We start from the raw sequence: 18,579 nt of genomic DNA, 5'->3' as shown, positions 1-18,579 counted from the left end.
AGAGCACCCCATGAGTGACAGGGGAATGCGCCAGGTACCGGCCTATCAGGGGAAAGGCGGTGCCTGCGGCGGAGCTACACCCGTGGTGCTGTGAGGGAGGAACCAGCTCGCGGAGATGGGCGGACTCTGCCCTGGATTGACGGCCGGCGGAGCCATTCCGAGCGCAAGGAGCGAGAGAATGACACCAGAAGGCTCCAATCTGTTGGTGCGACTGCAGCGGAGGGTGGGCCAGAGCGGTCGGTGAGCTACGGGTGTTGGCTGCAGGTGGGTGCGCGCTGCTCGGAGGGAGCGCTCAGGGGGAACTGGCGCTTGGCCGGCTGCGGAGCGGTGGCAGTGCTGGAGGCCGCCACACCCCGCGGCTGGGCCCCGCGGTCGCGCTCTGAGAGCAAGGAAACCCTCTGCCCCATCCCGCCCATCCTGCCAGAATTAGTCCTCCCTTAGAATGAACGGAGCCGCCGCGGGGCGCACGCGCGGGCTGCCTGGGCATGCGCAGTGGTGGCGCTGACGGCACCGCCCTCCCCCTGCGGGCGGGGCGGGGGCCATGGCGGCCGGGGTTGAGTGTGGGGATGAGGAGGTTGGGGATGGCCGGTAACCCCGGCCGGGGCAGAAGGAACCTAGTTGCCCTGTAGCTTCTGACTGCACCCGGCCTTGCGCGAGACAGGGACGCGTTTATGCCGTGGGGGCGGGGGACGTTGGTTCTTGATGGCACCGTGACCGGTCAATGGCAAGTGATGCCCCCGGTGTCCCATCGCTGCCATCGGCGCATCCGGTTGAGATGTTGCCGTCAGCACATCCATCCTGCTGGAGAGTCGTCCCAGCCCCTGGCAGAGCGGTCGCAGCGGGGTGGCCTCTGCCTGCCCTGGCCTCGCTGCCTTTTCTTGCCCAGAAAAGAGGAGCCGATTGTCCCCACAACAGATGCAACGCGCTGCATCACCCTGGTTGGGTTCTGGCTTCAAAAGATCTGTCCGAACAAAAGCCTCTTCTATCCCGTGCTCGTTGAGAGCACTAAGAGCTCTAGCGGTTGTCAGAACTGGGTTCCCACGTGCCCTCAATTACAGGCCGTCTGTAAATCCTCAGAAGGTAATAAATTCGTTTGCCCTTTGGTTCTGAAGTTGGACCATGGCTAAAAATTTAGGGCCTGTTTGAAAATTTATAACCCTTCTTCATACTGCTTGCCTTTAGAAATACTTAACGCTTCAACCATTCTATACTGACCATGTACAAATGATGCAAAAGTATTGAAAATTATATTATTGCAGGTATTTCTTAGAATCCTCCTTTTATTGTTGCTGTTGTTTAGAATTCACAGCTCCCTGGTCATGGGGGAAAAGTGCTATTTCTACATGGGCCAGAAAGTCTTTCTGAGTATATGTTGCTCTTTGCAAAACGTTTTAAACGCAGAAGTAGCATTTGTGTAGAAATATGTTTCATCAAGGAAACATATATGTTTCATCAAGGGTAATTATCATATTTCAAAATATTATTCCCATTTTTCTTCATGACTTCGTGAAGCAATCGATGGCATAATCTGTAGTATCCAAAGACAGAGAAAAAGTTAAGTGAGAGCAGAAAAGGATTTAACACTGTCAATAAAAAAAATCTAGGAAAATGCTATTCGCCAATATCAAACTGTAGTCTTACATTTCAAGCATTGTGATTTCCTTTTCCGGAGCTTGCAGTTGTTATTTTTGCCAGAATTAGAAGTGTAGCATGGCATTTTAATTCCAGGGTTTTTTTCTGAAAATTAAAATTACAGTTCTTGATCTTTTTTAGCTAAGAAAATAATTTGCAAAGGAACGTGATGACTTTGAGAAACTTAGCTTTAGGATAAAATCCAGTCAGTTTTAGTTCTTATAAGTGATTATTGCTTTATCTTAATGGATTCATGTGTTTGTGAGAGAAGATGCATTTAATGATCCCTGCCTGCAGAGTAGGAATCTCCCACTTTTGGAATGCTTCCAGGGACCAGTGACATTTCATTCCTTCCTACTGATATCATGCTGGGGTTTTTTCCATGTTGGGTCTTTTTTTCAATCACTTCTAAAGAACACAAAGCTTTAAAGTCTCTGTGTCACCTTTCAGTCTGAGAATACTGTCTCAATATGTATTATTGATAAATGCCACTTTTGTGGATTAAATGCCTCAGAATGTCACATGCATTTTTTTGATTGTCTAAAAATGATTGACTGAATATTATTTTTCATTGAAGTTCAGTTATTTATGAAGAAGCTGTGAGACTCAGTTGCATTGAAATTTCCAGATTAGAACCTGGAATTCTGTTAGTGTTTTCAATCTTAGACAGTTAATGACAATCAAAACATTAATACAATATAAAAGTACAGAACTTTTTACTCAGTATTTATAGTTTAGTTACATTTTAAACCACTCCTGTCTTTTTAGTCAGCAATTAGAAGTGTCACCAACTCCTTCAGATATCTGTTCCACTCATACTCACCTTGGTGAATGTTAAATTAGATGTGTAGTGCAGAGCGATGTCTTTAAAACTTGTTAACAAATTATTAATTTCTCCCCTTTTGAATGGATAAGGAGTGAAAATAGCAAATCATCTTAATGGATATGTAGTAGACTTAATAATATAATACTTATTTTTAATATTAGATTTTAAAATGCTGACCTTGGCCTTTTCAAAACATAAATTAATGTACAATTAAATTTTGTATGAAAAAAAAATCTGAAACTTCTCTAGAGAAATGTATACAATTTTTTCATCTTCATTCCTCTTCCTTCTTCATAGGTACATAAATCATGGTGTAAAATATCAGCTCTTAACTATTTTTTAAAATCCTATTATCCAGTAAGACATACTATGCAAGTTGGGAGAAGGCCAAGTGACAAACGTAATGTTCCACTGAAGAACAATTTATTTCTCATAAGATACCTGCTAAGAAGTATTAAGAACTATTTAATTGTGAAAGGGTGTCATAGCACATCTGTATTGTGCTGTCAGATGAAGCAGACAGATTGTTTTACAATTGTTTGTAAATACCAAAGTACCAAAAAAAGGTTGTTGAGTTTAGACTTATTGCCAGCTATGTTGGTAGAGCAGAGAACAGTACTTGTACTTTCTAAGTGGCTCATGTAAGTTTGGTGTCCTTCGTGCTGGAAACAGTGTCGAGCTTCAGTCCTGTTACAAGTGTTTGGATGTGTTTACTGTCAGGCAGGCACAGCCATAATGTGTTTTTTCTGACAAGGTGATGACTTAGCTATATGTGATACTTATGTATACTCAATACTTTCACAAAACGACATCCCCTAGGCTTTTTAAAAGTCACACGTATTTGTATGTATATTTTATCTTACTGTTATGAAGTGATCAAGCAGTTTGATCTAAGCCTTTTCTGGTGTCTTTCTGTACTCTTATCCAGGTGTTTGTGCTCCATTCTTATTACACACGTTCTCCCTTTTTTAATAAATTTTCCTTGGTTATTCACTAAGAATTAATTGTACATCTTCCACCATTCTCAACTTCATCGGCACATTTAAACTTCTGTAACCATTTTATCTATCAGCTGTAGCAGCTAAGGCTATTTTGATTGTTGGTTTAGCAAAATCTCAGCAGAAGCGTTTATGAATATATGTACATTGTATGTTCTGATCAGACCATTCGCAAACAAAAGTTCATCTCTGCTCAAAGTTCATTTCACAATTCTGCTTGTTTTGCTCTTTCAGATTGGGTGGAATGGATGTGAACACCATTTCTAGGAGGCAGATTGCAGTGATTATGATTTTAGTGTATGCTATATGAGATATTCTGAAAAGGTCTGTCCTGGATGTTTTTGGTCTGCTATATGAATTTAACATGCTGTATTTGCAGACTCTTAGTATAATCTGGGATTAAACATATATCTAGGTTATTAAACTGATACTCAAAAGGGCACCTGGACTTGCCAAAGGAAAAGTATTAGCAAATAAATGACTCATTTCAATTTCTTCTACGTACAGAATTGTAAGAACATTTAAGAAGGATTGTTGATGGTGCCAACTAAAAGAAAATCATCAAAAATTTATGTCTTTAACTATCTTTGGAAAGGGATCATTAGCATTAGTGAAGTAAAACAATTCCTCTAGAAAATCGGTGAGTGATTTTGGCAGCTGTTCACATGGTGTTGATGTCAGTTAAACATCTTCTTGTAGCTTTTTACCAATAGCTTAGATACGACTAAGAGGAATGTGTGTATATCTCATATCACAACTATGGACTTATCAGACTTCTCAGTGTGGTTACCTGGCATCTGTGACAACGAGCTCATTGTGTCCTAGACTCCTCTGTCCCTTATCGTCTTGGGAAGAGGACAGTGTTAAATCGGGCAAGGAGTTGGAACTAGATGATCTTTAAGGTCCTTTCCAACCCGAACCATTTTATGATTCTAAACCAGAGGAGTCTTGTAAACAGCAGCACTAACGAGGTTTGGGTCCTTATTAGTGGATTCTGTGACAGACTATAATACTCTTCCCTTAGAGCTCCCAGGTGGTCCCTGATTTCATCCACCATAATGAACAAAATGAGGTTACTGTCCGTAAGGCTGCTCTGTGGCCACACATAGGCTGGCCGTTGCTTGCTACTTAGCTTTCAAGCATTCAGAATGCCCTGCCCCTCAACTGGGGATCTGCACAGATAGCTCTGAGAGGTACATATATGTCCCCCATTCGTGTATTATATGGGGTTGACCTTAATAACTGTGAAGTTTTTATGGCATTTCACTGTAATGGTCAACTGTCCCCTTGTTTGAGGTGGCTTTCAAGCAAAAAAAACCTTAGGGCAAGCATATTAAGGGAGTTTAGCTTTGGAATTGTTTTGGATTCTCTTTGGTTTTTTTTTTTGTTTTAGAAAACCAGGCTAATAGCTAATGGGGCATTTGTGAGTGTAAGATGTGTAAAGATCCAGGATGTGAGCAGGGGAGCTTTGTCAAGTGGTATATGATTGGGTCACATAGAGCAGTGCTCAGGGTTTCATGTGTCATGTTACGGAAGATGCTGGAAGGATGGTTGCTCTACAGCACAGCCATATGCTAAGAAACAAAAATAGGAGTTCCCAACTCTAATGGACCACCTACTGGAGCTTGGTTTGTGCTAATCCATATAAAGACAGGCTTTGAAACTGGAATCCTGTGGAGTTAATAGAGCAAATAAAAGGAGGCTTGTAGCCCAACTTTCCTGAGCTACAGACCTATGCAACATATGTCTGCACCCTCTATGTTTTCTACCCTTTTGTCAGTAACTTGATCAAATATTTATTAAAAAACCTCTATTGATTAATTCATATAGCTTTGTAGAAGACAGTATGAAATAATTATAAATGCTAGTTGGCCTCGTTTAACATACCAAGTTTTAGCTGAATTGTTAAGATAGTTTGGAGGGCTCTAAAATCATTAACAGATTCAGTAGAGTGGTAAATTAGTACCAAAATTACCATATAAATCAGGAATTGGCTACACGAAAGATGAGAATTGAATTTTTTTAATATGTATTTTCTTAATGGAGGCAAGGGTGAATTAGGCTAAGTCATAGCACGATATTCATTACTACATTACTGAATGGTGGACAAAAATATTAAAGATACACTGATGAATTTTGCTTTTAATAAAACAATGAGACACTGCTATTAGAGATTAGGATTAGGATGCACTAGATGTCCTGCAAACTGGAGTAGTGAGACAATGATGAGATCTTAACCATAATATTGTACAACAAATCTGATATCAGTGAAGAAAATTTAAGATCAAACTAGAGTGGATGAAGAGAAAACTGCAAGAAATAGGAAGGAAAAACAAAAATTCAGTCTTATAAATGGACCTTGGAAAATTTGACAATTATTCACTCTAATGAAAGTTGAGAGAAGATATAAATGCTCTTGATAATTAAAAGAGTGAAGAAATATACAACAGAAAATTAAGTCAAATTACAATTTAACAGAAGAACAAATATATGTAAGCATTAATAAATTGATTCTGTAATTAAGAAGTTTTCAGTCTCGACACCAGTGTACTGGGATAGTCTTTTTTTGTGGTAATAGTGTGGTAAAAGAAAACTTTCTGGAACTTAGACTGCTTTTATGAAAGTGATTATATGATGTTTTTTGCCTAAAATAGCAGAGATGGACTTGATGACAGTAGATGTCGCTGTGGTCATTATACAAAGATAAATATTACTGAAATTGGTAATTTTACCTACTGAAAAAAAGTTGTAGGTTGAAGCTTGTTATAGAAATTACATATAAAAGGAGAAAGATGCCTACTATCTATTTTCAGTTCCAGAATTTTGTGAAAAGGTTTTGTTTAGAAGAAATGTTACTTTATGATTTATTGAAGTTGGGGTTTATGAGGCCATACATTATCAGAATAAATGGTGGTCTTGTTCTTCTGTATTTTCCTAGTTCCTCAGGCTTAGAATGGAAAGAGTGAATACGTGAGATTGTCTGGCCATGGAAAGGAGAAGATGCCTGCTGCACGGGTGCCAGTGCTGGCAGCAAGATCACTGGATCTCTTCTATTCCAGGAGACATGGAGGTCTATTTGTGGTTGGAGCTACCTGACTAGATAAAGTATAGATCAGTCTGCTGTGAAAGTACCTCCCATGAGGAAGACTGCCTGATGCTTTAGTTTGCTCTGAATGTATCATGTTATCAGATAAGCCTTTTCATGAAATCAAAATCCAAACCCAGTATTCTGGTTTCTGAGCTTGGCTTGGAATTTTTTTATCCCCTTGTCAATTCAGGTGGGCCATTATCTGTTGCTAATTTTAAATGGAACCGTGGAAGTAAAATCCTGGAATAAAACTTGCAATGCTTCTTTAAGCTTTAGAATAGGCAACCTTGACTCAGATTTGCAGTAAGGGCAGTTTATGCATCTGCAGCATATAAATAGCTCTTTAAATATGTGTAAATAAAATATACTCATGTTTAAAGCTTCTCTATTTTGACAAAGTGGAGTAAAATATTTTCACTGTAAAAAACAGTTAAAGCTAACTTACCATAGAAAAAGTACACTTCAGGATGGGGATTTTCACCAGAACCAAAACATGGCTGCTGAAAGGGAGATTGCACTGTCTTAAGTTTAAATGGGTTCTGAAGCCAGTTAATTTACACCACTGTAAATGAAGCTTACAGAGGGCAAACGTACAGCTACCTAGCAAGACCAGAGCTACAAGACAAAATCAGTTTCAATTGACTAAACACTCAAAGGTGTACTGTTACCAAACTGTCTCTAAGTGACCTTATTTGGTAAGCCCCAGCAATCCTGTGATTCGGCCAGGCTGTTGGTGTTCATTTGTATTCTGTTATTTCAGTCCAGAGTGCCTCATGGGAATTCACATAGGAAGCAGTCTAGTAGCCTGTATCTCCCTTCCACTGCAAGCTGTAGAAGATGAGCCTTTTGGAATCTAAAATTTGCAAGAAAGTTTTCTTTTTCCAACATCATTGTACATTAAATTGTAAGAGTTTGGGTTTTTTTGAGGGTAACCCTGGACTAATCTTTCTCTTAAATGCCCCTTAAAAATTTTATCACACTCCTTGATGTGCTTCCTGTGGACTTTACTGGAAAAATTCCTGCAGGTGGGTATTATTTGTAGAGTTGTTCCTTGATATGTGGCAGATATTTTACTTTTCAAAATATGCTGTGTGTATATATTTTACAAAGGACTATTGTGTAAAAGTCACTTATAACACAAATTTCTAACTGTGCATAGGACTTATACACTAAATTCAACATTGGGAACTTTTTTGTTTGTTTTATGGTCTATTGATTTCGCTTGGGGTTCTTTTAATAAGACTGTAGAATCAATTACTTATTTTTCCATTTCAGGAACAGATTGAAGAAAACATGGCCAATCAACGGGATTACATTAGCAGACCTATTTGCAATGGGATTTCTGTTCCTGAAAATAAAATCAATTCCTTAGTGGCTGAAGGTCATGGACAACAGATTCTAAAAGTACTACAAAAGTTCAGAGAACAAAATATATTTTTTGATTTTAAAATTGTTGTGAAAGATGAAATAATTCCCTGTCATCGTTGTGTACTGGCAGCATGCAGTGATTTTTTCAGGTAAACTCAAATTTGGCATGAGTTTGCAGGAAATAGATTCTAAGTTCTCTGGGGGGAGAGGAAAGAAATATAATTCCCCAAAAAAAAAAAAAAAATCACAACTTACATACGTGTGCAGAGTTTCGAGCAAAGCGTTCAAACATCATTTTAAGGATACACTATGTGCATCTGTTTGTATTTCCAAAGTGCCACAAGGACTCTGTGAATTCAGACAGCAGTCCATACTCTGAAATACAAGCTTCATACCATAAGTGTGTGGTTCTGCTCTTGGGTAGAACTGACACAAGTTACGTATATTTAAGAGTTACCTGTTGGCCGTATCAGTACTTAAAGGTCTGCAAGGATATTGTTTGACTTTGTATTGGACAGTCTATGTACTTTGACACATATCTAGTGAAACATAACAGGTTGATTATAAATACATCCATTGAGCAATTGTGGATGAATTGTACACCGTTTTGGAATGGGACTGCATTTTGTTTGTCTAAGATGAATGGTTGGTCTATAGATTGTCTTCAGTTAAGACAGATGTATTTAAACAGATGTACTTTTTCTAAACTACAGATTTCAGCCTTTCAGCATGAAATGGATCTGTGATCTTCCTTCTGGTGCTTAAAGCTATATGTTCTTAAGGAACAGCTAGATCATTCACATACAGAATATTAATTTATGAAGAACCTTGCTAGCCTTTTTATTAGTGAGTCTCAAACTTGCGATTCAACACTGAAAGTCTGTTTCTGAATACAGTGTTAAATAAAACACAGCTAATACTCTTAACAATGAAAAAATGGGCTCCTGGAAATGAGTTAATGACCTCGATTCAGTTGCCCAAGGTCACCCATAGGTGACAAGTGTTATTTTCAAATGTCCTGGAATACCCCATGTTCTATGGGAGTCTGCCATATCTGACAGAAGATAGCTAGAGATATGCTTAGAATTACTGAAAAAAAGGAGAAATCAGATGAAATTTCAGAGAGCAATTTCTCCCCTGTAGCAGCACATTTGGTTTTTCTCTGACACAAAGAACTACTTGCATTTATTTCTTCACTGCTTGCCAGCACAAAGATGGTCTGGTAGGAAGAAATATTAGGATGAAATAGCTTCCAGTGGTAATTTTTAGAACTGAACTTATGCACATGGTAACGTATGTGTCCTTTTCACTACCTACAGGCTCTTCAGATGAAAATTTGGTAGGAAAGATCTCTCCCTACTGCAAAGAGTTGATAATAGCAGCCATCAGATTCATAAGTCATCCTTGATTGCAAGGCCCATTTTTTACCTTCAAGGAGGAAAAAGTACTTAAGTCCACTAGATACGTTTTAAAACAGAACACCTTTTGTCTTCCTTGGCCTTTGGACTTCTCCTAATTTTTGTTTCCTTGTGTAAACCCAAGATTCAACAATATTTTGATCCTTACTTGTTAGCTTTCAGAGTCAAGGCCTTTGCCTATATTGCTCTCCTACTGGTACTGTTCCGTTGCTATTTTACTCTGTAATTAGAGATTTATATCATAGCTCTTGGGTTAATGAGGAAAGGATTCTAAGTGTCATCATTTAGTATGCGAAAAGGTCTTTGGGACATGGGTGTCTCACTGTAATTTTATGTTCTTGCTCAGGAAGTCAAGCATCTTCCTGCTTTACCAGATGTTTACTTCCCAAAGAAGATGCTATACACAGTTTGGTTTTTTTTCTCTTTGGCTTCAGAAAAGGAAGCAATTTTAAAAATCCCATACTATAGAGATACTTATTGTATAACTGAACTATAATACTTTCTTTTTAACATGAAGTATCCATGATATATTAATAATCCAGATTCTATACTTAGCATCTGGTAATTTATTTGAATCTTCCTCCACTATCATCTTTTGTCAAATTCAGAAGCCATTGCTATCCCTGATGCTTAGGGTAGGGCAAGGGATATTGCAGCACTATTCTGTTGCCAGCACTTTCCTGCTTGAAAAACTTTAGTTAATTTATCTTGCCATGTTAGATTGTGTGAAATAGTTAAATGTTATTACATATTTAGAATAAAGTAGTTAAAGTTGTAATAAAATTTCCACAAATGTACTTATCAATAATTCATTCCACAATTTCAATTGTCATTGTATTCAGTCACAATCTACTTTCTGCACAGTTTCATTGTGTCATGCAATCCTATGTCAAAACCTCATTTTTTTCTGACACTGGCCTGTACTCAAACATCTATCTGTCAACTCTAAAGCAAGAATTAAGTTTCCTCATGTTTTTTCTCCTTATTTACCCCTCACATACTTTTTATTTCCAAGGAATGTGCCCATCATCCATCCTGCCATTTACTCAGGCTGCAATTTGGAAGGCTTTTTTTCACTTAATTTTATGTATTCAACCACAGTGCATGACCTAAATCATGGGCCTTTTTTTACTCTGTATTTTTTAAATTAGCCTTTTCTTTCCTAAGCTGTTGAAACTGATGCTATCCTGAACAATTTCACATTTTCTCTCACACCAAGAGCTGCAGACTTCATTGCTCTCTGTGAAAATCCATACAAAATGCAGATGCAGCTATCATTTTTTTAAGCCACCACTTTGAATATGTTCTTATCACCACTCCTTTTCTCTTCAAACATACCAAGTAAATGCATTGTTCTTTCTTATAAGAACTTCCATACTTTAGACGTATTTTAGATCAGCCCACCTTATTATACTCCTCTGCTGCTTGCTAAGTCTTTAATTCGTGTGTATATCTTCTATATTTTATTTGCAGAGCCATGTTTGAAGTTAACATGAAAGAACGAGATGATGGCAATGTTACTATTAGTAATCTATCACCCAAGGCAGTGAAAGCTTTTCTTGATTACGCTTACACAGGAAAAACAGAGATAACAAATGATAATGTGGAAATGCTCTTCCAACTGTCATCATTTCTTCAAGTTTCACTCCTTTCCAAAGCTTGCAGTGACTTTCTAATAAAAAGTATTGATCTTGTGAATTGCCTACAGTTGCTTTCTCTATCAGAAAGTTATGGGTCCATCCGCTTGTTTGATCATGCGCTAGATTTTGTACAGCACCACTTTTCATTGCTGCTCAGATCAAGTGATTTTTTGGAGATGAATTTTGAAATATTACAAAAATGTCTTGAGGCCGATGAGCTAAATGTCCCTGAGGAAGAATCAGTGTTGAAAGCTGTCCTCCAGTGGACCAAACACAACTTAGAAACACGGCAGAAATACCTGCCTAATTTGATTAAAAAAGTGAGACTACACCAGTTACCTGAAAAGACTTTGCAGGACTTTCTGCATTCTGAAGAACACTTACTTAAGAGTGCTAATTGCTCAGTAATAATCAGTGATGCAGTTAAAAGTGTGCAAAACTTCAGTGGACTGTTTCCAGATGCACGTCCTTCAACAACAGAAAAATATATATTTGTTCATAAAACTGATGAAGATGGAGAAAACAGACATACATTCTGCTACAACATCAAAACAGATAAATGGAAGGAACTACCACATACACACATGATTGATCTACCAGGGTCAAGTTTATCTAGCTATGGAGAAAAAATATTTATAACTGGAGGATGCAAGGGGAATTGTTACAGGACTGTCAGGCTTCATATTGCTGAACCGTTTCATGATGCCACTGACCAAACCTGGTGCTACTGCCCAGTCAGCAATGAATTCTCCATAGTGTCAGCTATGAAAAAACCAAGGACAATGCACACATCTGTTGTAACCTTAAATCAGCTCTTTGTAATAGGTGGAAAGACCAGAGGAGCTCAAGAAACTCGAAGTCTTTTGGATGTGGAATCCTATAATCCTCTTTCCAAAGACTGGAAATCTGTAAGTCAATTACCAAGAGGTATCTACTATCCAGAAGCAAGTGCGTGTCAGAACATAATTTATGTCCTTGGCTCAGAAGTAGAGATTACTGATGCCTTTAATCCATCTCTTGACTGTTTCTTTAAGTATAATGCCATGACTGATCAGTGGTCTGAGCTTGTAGCAGAATTTGGGCAGTTTTTCCATGCAACTCTAATCAAAGCTGTTCCAGTGAACTGCACATTGTACATATGTGATCTCTCCACTTACAAGGTCTACAGTTTTTGCCCAGAAACCTGTGTTTGGAAAGGGGAAGGATCTTTTGAATGTGCTGGCTTTAATGCAGGGGCAGTTGGGACAGAAGACAAAATTTATATATTAGGTGGTGATTATGCTCCAGAAGAAATCACAGATGAAGTTCAAGTTTACCATAGTAGTAGGTCTGAGTGGGAAGAAGTTTCACCAATGCCAAGAGCCTTAACTGAGTTTTACTGTCAGGTCATTCAATTTAATAAATATAGGGACCCTTGGTCACCTGTACTGACAATTTGCTCTGGAGAATTTTGAAACTCCTGAATCAACAGAATCTATTTAAATGCACAAGTTTTAGAACAGATTTTTAAGTATTCATTTCCAGATGGAGAAATATGTACCTGTTTGTTTAAATCTTCAGTTTAAATTGTATGTTGTAGGATTGCTTTTGGAAGAGTCCATTAACATGTCATTCATGCTAGTTATTATATAGAAAGTATTAATTTTATATACAACTCTTCTCTGTAATTAATAATTTTGAAAATTATGTTACTTTTCAAAAAAGAATAGTCATGAGGAATTCATTGTGTAATATGTGCCATTATGTCTGTAATATTTGCAGTTGTCCCAGTAGACAAATTGCTAAATGAGAAAATTGACTGTGATACTGTTTCCGCTATGTAACTTAAGTTTAAAAGAAATCCACATTAGTTGTTTTATTTAGATTTTTTATATTCATAAAACTGGAAGAGGAATTAATTGTCAACTTTATCTTATCGGAATGACCTTAGCAAGGGCAAGAGCCAAAGTGACCTTCACAGCATTAAAACCAGGTATCTAACTTGAAGAGACTGATAATTGCTATCATCTTACTTCAGCTCTTCAGTTTCACCCGTTTTTCTCCATCCTTGTGCCTTAGTAGTAGCTCTATTTTCTGTTTCCATCCCATTACCTGTAGCAAGATAAACTTCAATAACATACTGCAGAGTGGGCAAGGTTTCTACAGGATGGATGATTCATGTGATATCTTTGTTTCAGTCATGTTGTTAACTAAAGAAAAAACCCTTCAGGATGTTTTCTAACAGAAGTCTTCCATCTCTGAAGTCTCCAATGCTACCTACTAAGCAGTCAACAGGCTGCTTATAGCAGCAAGCTGTAAAATAAATTGTAGTTGTTGCTTTGGTTAACTATGGGAGAAGTTTGTATCTTGTCATACATCAAATACAAAGTTACAAAACTACACCTGTATTAAAAGTCAAAGTAAATAGTATTTCTGAGGTGAAAAGTCTTCTGGAGTGGCTTAAATGAATTAAAACACTTGTACTTCATGGTCATTTTAAGTGTTAAAATATTACATAGTAAACACTACATAATATATTGCTTGATAAACTTTCAGTAGTCATCTATTATAATGTTAAAATTGTAATGGACTTTTAGTATTAATATTAATCTAGGCATACATCGTGAAGTAAATCTGATCTCATGCTTACAAAGGGGGCCCTCTTTCTGACAGGAGAACAGTGAAATTAGCTAGGTTTCATAAATTCATTTGTAATCTTCTACAGCCTGAGAATTTTCTTTTTGTACTAGGTACTCAAATAAGACACTGAGAGCCCTTATGTTCCTTATAAATATCATGTAAGCAGTAAGGTTGTCCTATGCCAGACAGAATGGTTCTAAACATCTAAGCATAACTTTTCCAAGCAGTTTAAAAATTAATAAAGTTTAGTGAGGCATCTGAAACATCTTTCAGACAAAAAGAGACAACTGTGCCAAGTTCATTATCACATCACTACTGCATGTACTTTTTGCAAAACTCAAGCTCAATATTAATGCTTAAAGCTTAATATTGCCTAGAACATACTTTTGTTTTAAACAGTAAACAATGGAATTCTGTGATTAATTCTATAATTTGTTATCAGATACCTTTATAAATTTACATAACATTCATTATAACTGTTTTCATAAGTACATAAGTATTCAGATTTGGGGAACATATTAATAGAGAAGAACCCTTCCACTCAATAATTCACTTGTATTAAGATGTGTGTCAGTTCTGTAGAAGTAAACAGCTGCTTGTTACAATATTTCAGGCAACTTCCACATTTATTTTGCTTTTTGCATAGTAAGTCTCCAAATCATATTGTAACTACAATTAGCTAGGTAACCTCTACAATCATCTTAGGGAAATGTAAATATTTTTATATTGGAACACAACTTTTTATTAGTACAAAGCAAATGTATTGAGTAGTATTGAGTAGAGAGAGGAAGAATACTATTCCTGCTTACTGAAACTCTAGGAGAAAAATAAGACACATAGGAGAAGAGTAGTGTTAGTATTAATAAAAGCTACTCAGCACAGCTTAGAGACTTCACTGACCATTAATTATTGCAGCTTGTCACATCGGAATATAAGGCCCAGTTCTCTTTTGCTTGTTTATTTGTGTTGGTTTTATACCTGAGTATTGTGAGTATGCAGTTTATGCAATGACAGAAGTAACATACTATACCCATAGGACATGGGTATAAATAGCTATGCAAATTGGAAGAGACTAGAGAATTGCAAGGGTTTTTTAATTGCCACTGTCATGACCAAATTGCTGGATCACATAAACAGCGAGTGAGTCAGTGAGTAATTCAGGTAATACTCTTTCCCCCAAGTTTTTTGTTACAGCAGCTTTTTTTGGCAGTCTTCCATCCAGCTACTTGCTATATATATTAAGACTCTAGCATAGGACATCAGACAGAGTAATGACATATGAGATAAATTAGTGTAGATAGTGAAAACTGAATGAAGCTTAATTGGGAAAATACACATGCTTCTTTAATATTCTATGCTACACTTGCACAGGAACTAATGTCAGTTCCCAGTTTGACAGATCATTCATGGATTTCACATGGAGTTGAGCTTTTTTACTCAGTGATCAGGAAATAGAGTAGTAGTGTCAATTACTTTCTAGCATTGCTTACAGAAAAGTTACTGTGAAATAAGACTGGTTTTCTTCAGTTAGGCAGGGAAGCCTGTACTACAGATCTCACAAAAGGAAAGAAGGTCATTTGCCACAATTCCACAGACAAAGTATTAAATCTGGTAGCAGAATTGAATGCAGAAGAAGCTGTGTTAGAAAGTTATGGTTAAAAATAAGGCTTTCTGATAGAATTAAAAGCCTATATTCCAAACCCTGTGACTGATTGCTAAAGATGTAAGAAATCTCAATGAACTCAGCTACACTGACTAATATGGATTATTTGCATGAATAACTGCTGTAGGTCTGGATCAAATAGATTTTTCATTCTACTTTACACAGCTGTTATGCAATTTAAAAAAGGTCAGAAAGTCAGTACAAAGCGAGTTTTTCTATATCTTTTCTGACTTTTCAAAGCTCACAGTACTTTATGAAAAAGTACCTTCATTAAAAAATAGTTGATGACTAATGATTACCAGTGTTCTCACTGAAATAGAGTAAGATGTTTAAAACAAATTGCATGTAAAGTTATAATTACTATTTGCACTTAAACGATGTAACCAAAACATTTCTAATAGTATTCTATTTTATGTCACAGAACACATTATAAGCATGACCAGTATAATATACATGGAGATAATATATATTATATGTGGGATTTTAATATCCAGTGATGATTATATTGGATAATCTTAATTTTTAAAGAATGCTATCAAAACATTTAGCACTTTGATAATGTTATCACACTGTTTTAGTTGTTAAAATAAATATCAATTATTCAGGTGTTGATTATGTTTGCACAGACCTGATGATTATTATTTATTTGCTAATTTTTGGTTTTCTATATTCAAAATACATTTTTAGTAAGTCGGTTTATTGCTGTTAAAAATTTATTATATGCACTAAACGGAGTAGATTTACCAGGTCAGATTTATTTACGGTATTACTCCATGAAGAAAGCTGTTTACCTCCTCTGGTTAGTATTAGGTAGTAGGCAAAGTATAGGTTGTAGAACGTGCTGACTGCAGTTTGTAATGTGGAGTATAATTGTAGATGTTTCTGTTTGTAGGTGACCAACAGGAGGCAGCATAAGATCTATTTTAATTAAAACAGCCTGAAAACAAGGATATATTTCACATTATTTATACTTGACCATTATGCTCAATTTACTTTTTTTTTTCCTTCTAACATCCAATAAAGCATAGAGATCACTAATATTTTGCTGCTGCCTGGGCTCTGCTGATATGTGGAAAGTATGATACTACATGTTCGCCAAGATGTTTGTTCTTTTGTGAATAAAAGCACTGAGCAACCAAATCCTTCTCAAGTCTGATTTTTTTTTTCAGTCAGTTTCAAAATACTAAGAATCTACAGTGTTTCTAATGTGGTTAACTCCTTTTTTTTCCCCTCCCCTTTTTTTTGTCCAACTGGAGAACATTTTGAATGTTAAGATTATAAGCAAAAATGCAGTTAGCATGCATGAAAACTGCAGTGAGGGGGTTTTGTGATTATCCTTGGACCTTGTATTTATATATCATTTGCATGAGTTGTTGTTCCCATGCTGAAAAGTTCCAAGTTTAGCATTGTAAGGTACTCATGTAAATTGGGTTTGTTTTTTTTTTTTATTAGATCCATACAGCTCAGATTGATAATACAGGGGCTTTTTAACAGTTTAAGTATTGCAAATTATTAGGTATTTAGTTTTACTGAAATAGACTTCCATACTATTAGAAGTATGGAATAAAAGGAAAATAGAAGCTACTTAGTGTAAAATTCACATGCAAAGGGTGCAGAAATGGCATCAATACAAAGTGAGGGAGCCCTAGGTTGTCTTGCATTCTTCCAAAACTTAAAATTCTGTAAGCCTCAAACCTCTGTATAGATAAAATAGACTTACAGTAATACAAATTAAGCTTCCAGTGCTCCAAGGCCTTTGCCCCACAGCTAGCAAAAGCCATTTGGAGCTACCTCCAAAGTGTTCCAACAGCGTTCACAATGTTAAAAGCTTATATTGAACAACGAAGGAATAAACAGACCAAATTTGAGAGCTCTAATTGTGTAACCCTGTGGACAATGAGAAGACAATTGCATATGAATGTTCTACAGAACTAGGGAATTCACTATGGACTTGAACAATTCACATCTGAACTATAAGCCATATGGTGAGGCTTCTCCTATTGTCATCAAAAGCAAGTAATTGAATAAAGTACACATAAATTATACATAAATTCAAGACATATCCTACATGAATGAAGGAAGTCCAAGGATTTTTGTTGGAGGAAGCTAGCATACACCAAGATTTTTCACCAGTGATCAACAGTCTCCATAATAGTGGAGTAACAATAGAGGGAGAAAATAGAGCTATTTAGAATTATGTGCATAGGTACTCTAGGAAATCATATGCTTCCTAGTGAAAATTATTCTAATGGATACTAATCATATTTAGTGGTTTTGTGCTTTGCAATAAAAGAAGGACACTTAATGAGGTGTAATTAGGACTAATTATTTTTGCAACGTGGCAGAGGTTCAGATTGTTAATGACTTCCAGTTTCCATCATTTTTTCATCTACTTGCACCTGAAACTAGTTTGAAGTAGCTTGCAAGACCTTTAGGGCACACTTGAATCTCATTTCTGAGCACTGACAAAATACTGATAATAATGTAAATGAAAACCTAGTTCATACATAGGCCTCAGTAAGAAATGTCCCTGTATTATATATGCCAGCAATGTAGCATAGGCTTGCTACCCTATTCCTTACTGTTTTCCTTTTTAATTTTTTATTATTTTCAGTACACAATGGGCAAGTAAGGCAGCAAGACTATCACTACCTGTAAGTAAACTGATAAGTTCATAGCCTTTAGTTTCTATGAAATATTTTGCAGAAAGTTCAATACCAGAATTGTTGACAAACTGGAAAATGCCATCTTAAAGGAGATTCGTAGTTTCGTCACAATTTTGATCACTTGAAGCTTTATTAAGGAAATAACCTATCTTTCCAGTAAAAGTAAACAAGTCCAAATACTCATTACAACCCATATTTGGGTTTGAAAGGACTGAGGAAAGTAATTGTTAACAAACATGCAAAATAATACATGCACACATCAGAGCAGGCAGAATAAAGGCAGCAAACTTTAGACAAAAAGTAGCGCCTTAAGCCTGCACGAAGGTTACGTGACCAAGGCAACGGGATCCAACATAGAGGGCAAGGACCAGACACATCTTGTGTGGCAGAGAAGCCCCAAACCAGAAAGATCCACAGAAGCCTTTTGCATGTATATTCACCCACATCAGTGACCTGGCGGCTTACATATGCAGCACTTCCGAAACATTTTCACTTCTTTAATTACAGTATCTATAGAAATGTTATTTCTCTATTTGAATCACAAACCGCGCAGTTCGGGATGAGCCACCGGCTGCTGCACGTTCGCTCTCTATTGCAGCATCATAAACCAGCCGCACACATGGTCCTGCACAGCAAACCCGCACCCTCTCCTTTCCTCGCA

The 18,579-nt window shown here is 37.0% G+C and overlaps 1 protein-coding gene across 10 annotated transcripts; it reads left to right on the top strand.

Annotated features, from left to right (window-relative positions):
* Window positions 1-44: 44 nt before the first annotated feature.
* On the top strand, window positions 45-16,392 carry KBTBD3 (kelch repeat and BTB domain containing 3). Of its 10 annotated transcripts, none has more exons than XM_064645194.1 (4): window positions 45-264; window positions 6,395-6,526; window positions 7,820-8,061; window positions 10,804-16,392. In XM_064645194.1, exons 2-4 carry the CDS (start codon window positions 6,443-6,445, stop codon window positions 12,422-12,424), a joined length of 1,947 nt encoding a protein of 648 aa, XP_064501264.1. In that variant the 5' UTR covers window positions 45-264; window positions 6,395-6,442; the 3' UTR covers window positions 12,425-16,392. The 10 variants fall into 10 exon arrangements, with proteins under 10 accessions (XP_064501264.1, XP_064501270.1, XP_064501271.1 ...); XM_064645200.1 differs by having other exon boundaries at window positions 6,395-6,734; XM_064645197.1 differs by lacking the exon at window positions 45-264 and adding an exon at window positions 999-1,080.
* Window positions 16,393-18,579: the final 2,187 nt, after the last annotated feature.

The sequence above is a fragment of the Pseudopipra pipra genome, chromosome 2 (genome assembly GCF_036250125.1).
Source record: "Pseudopipra pipra isolate bDixPip1 chromosome 2, bDixPip1.hap1, whole genome shotgun sequence".
Classification (NCBI taxonomy): domain Eukaryota; kingdom Metazoa; phylum Chordata; class Aves; order Passeriformes; family Pipridae; genus Pseudopipra; species Pseudopipra pipra.
This window is presented reverse-complemented; position numbering and strand designations above follow the sequence as displayed.

Excerpts from the sequence above, each read along its gene's own strand:
- KBTBD3 (XM_064645192.1), top strand. The coding sequence starts at position 916 with ATGCAACGCGCTGCATCACCCTGGTTGGGTTCTGGCTTCAAAAGATCT. Across the intron at positions 1,081-7,819 it reads CGTCTGTAAATCCTCAGAAG|GAACAGATTGAAGAAAACAT; the intron begins GTAATAAATTCG and ends TTTCCATTTCAG. Across the intron at positions 8,062-10,803 it reads GCATGCAGTGATTTTTTCAG|AGCCATGTTTGAAGTTAACA; the intron begins GTAAACTCAAAT and ends TTTTATTTGCAG.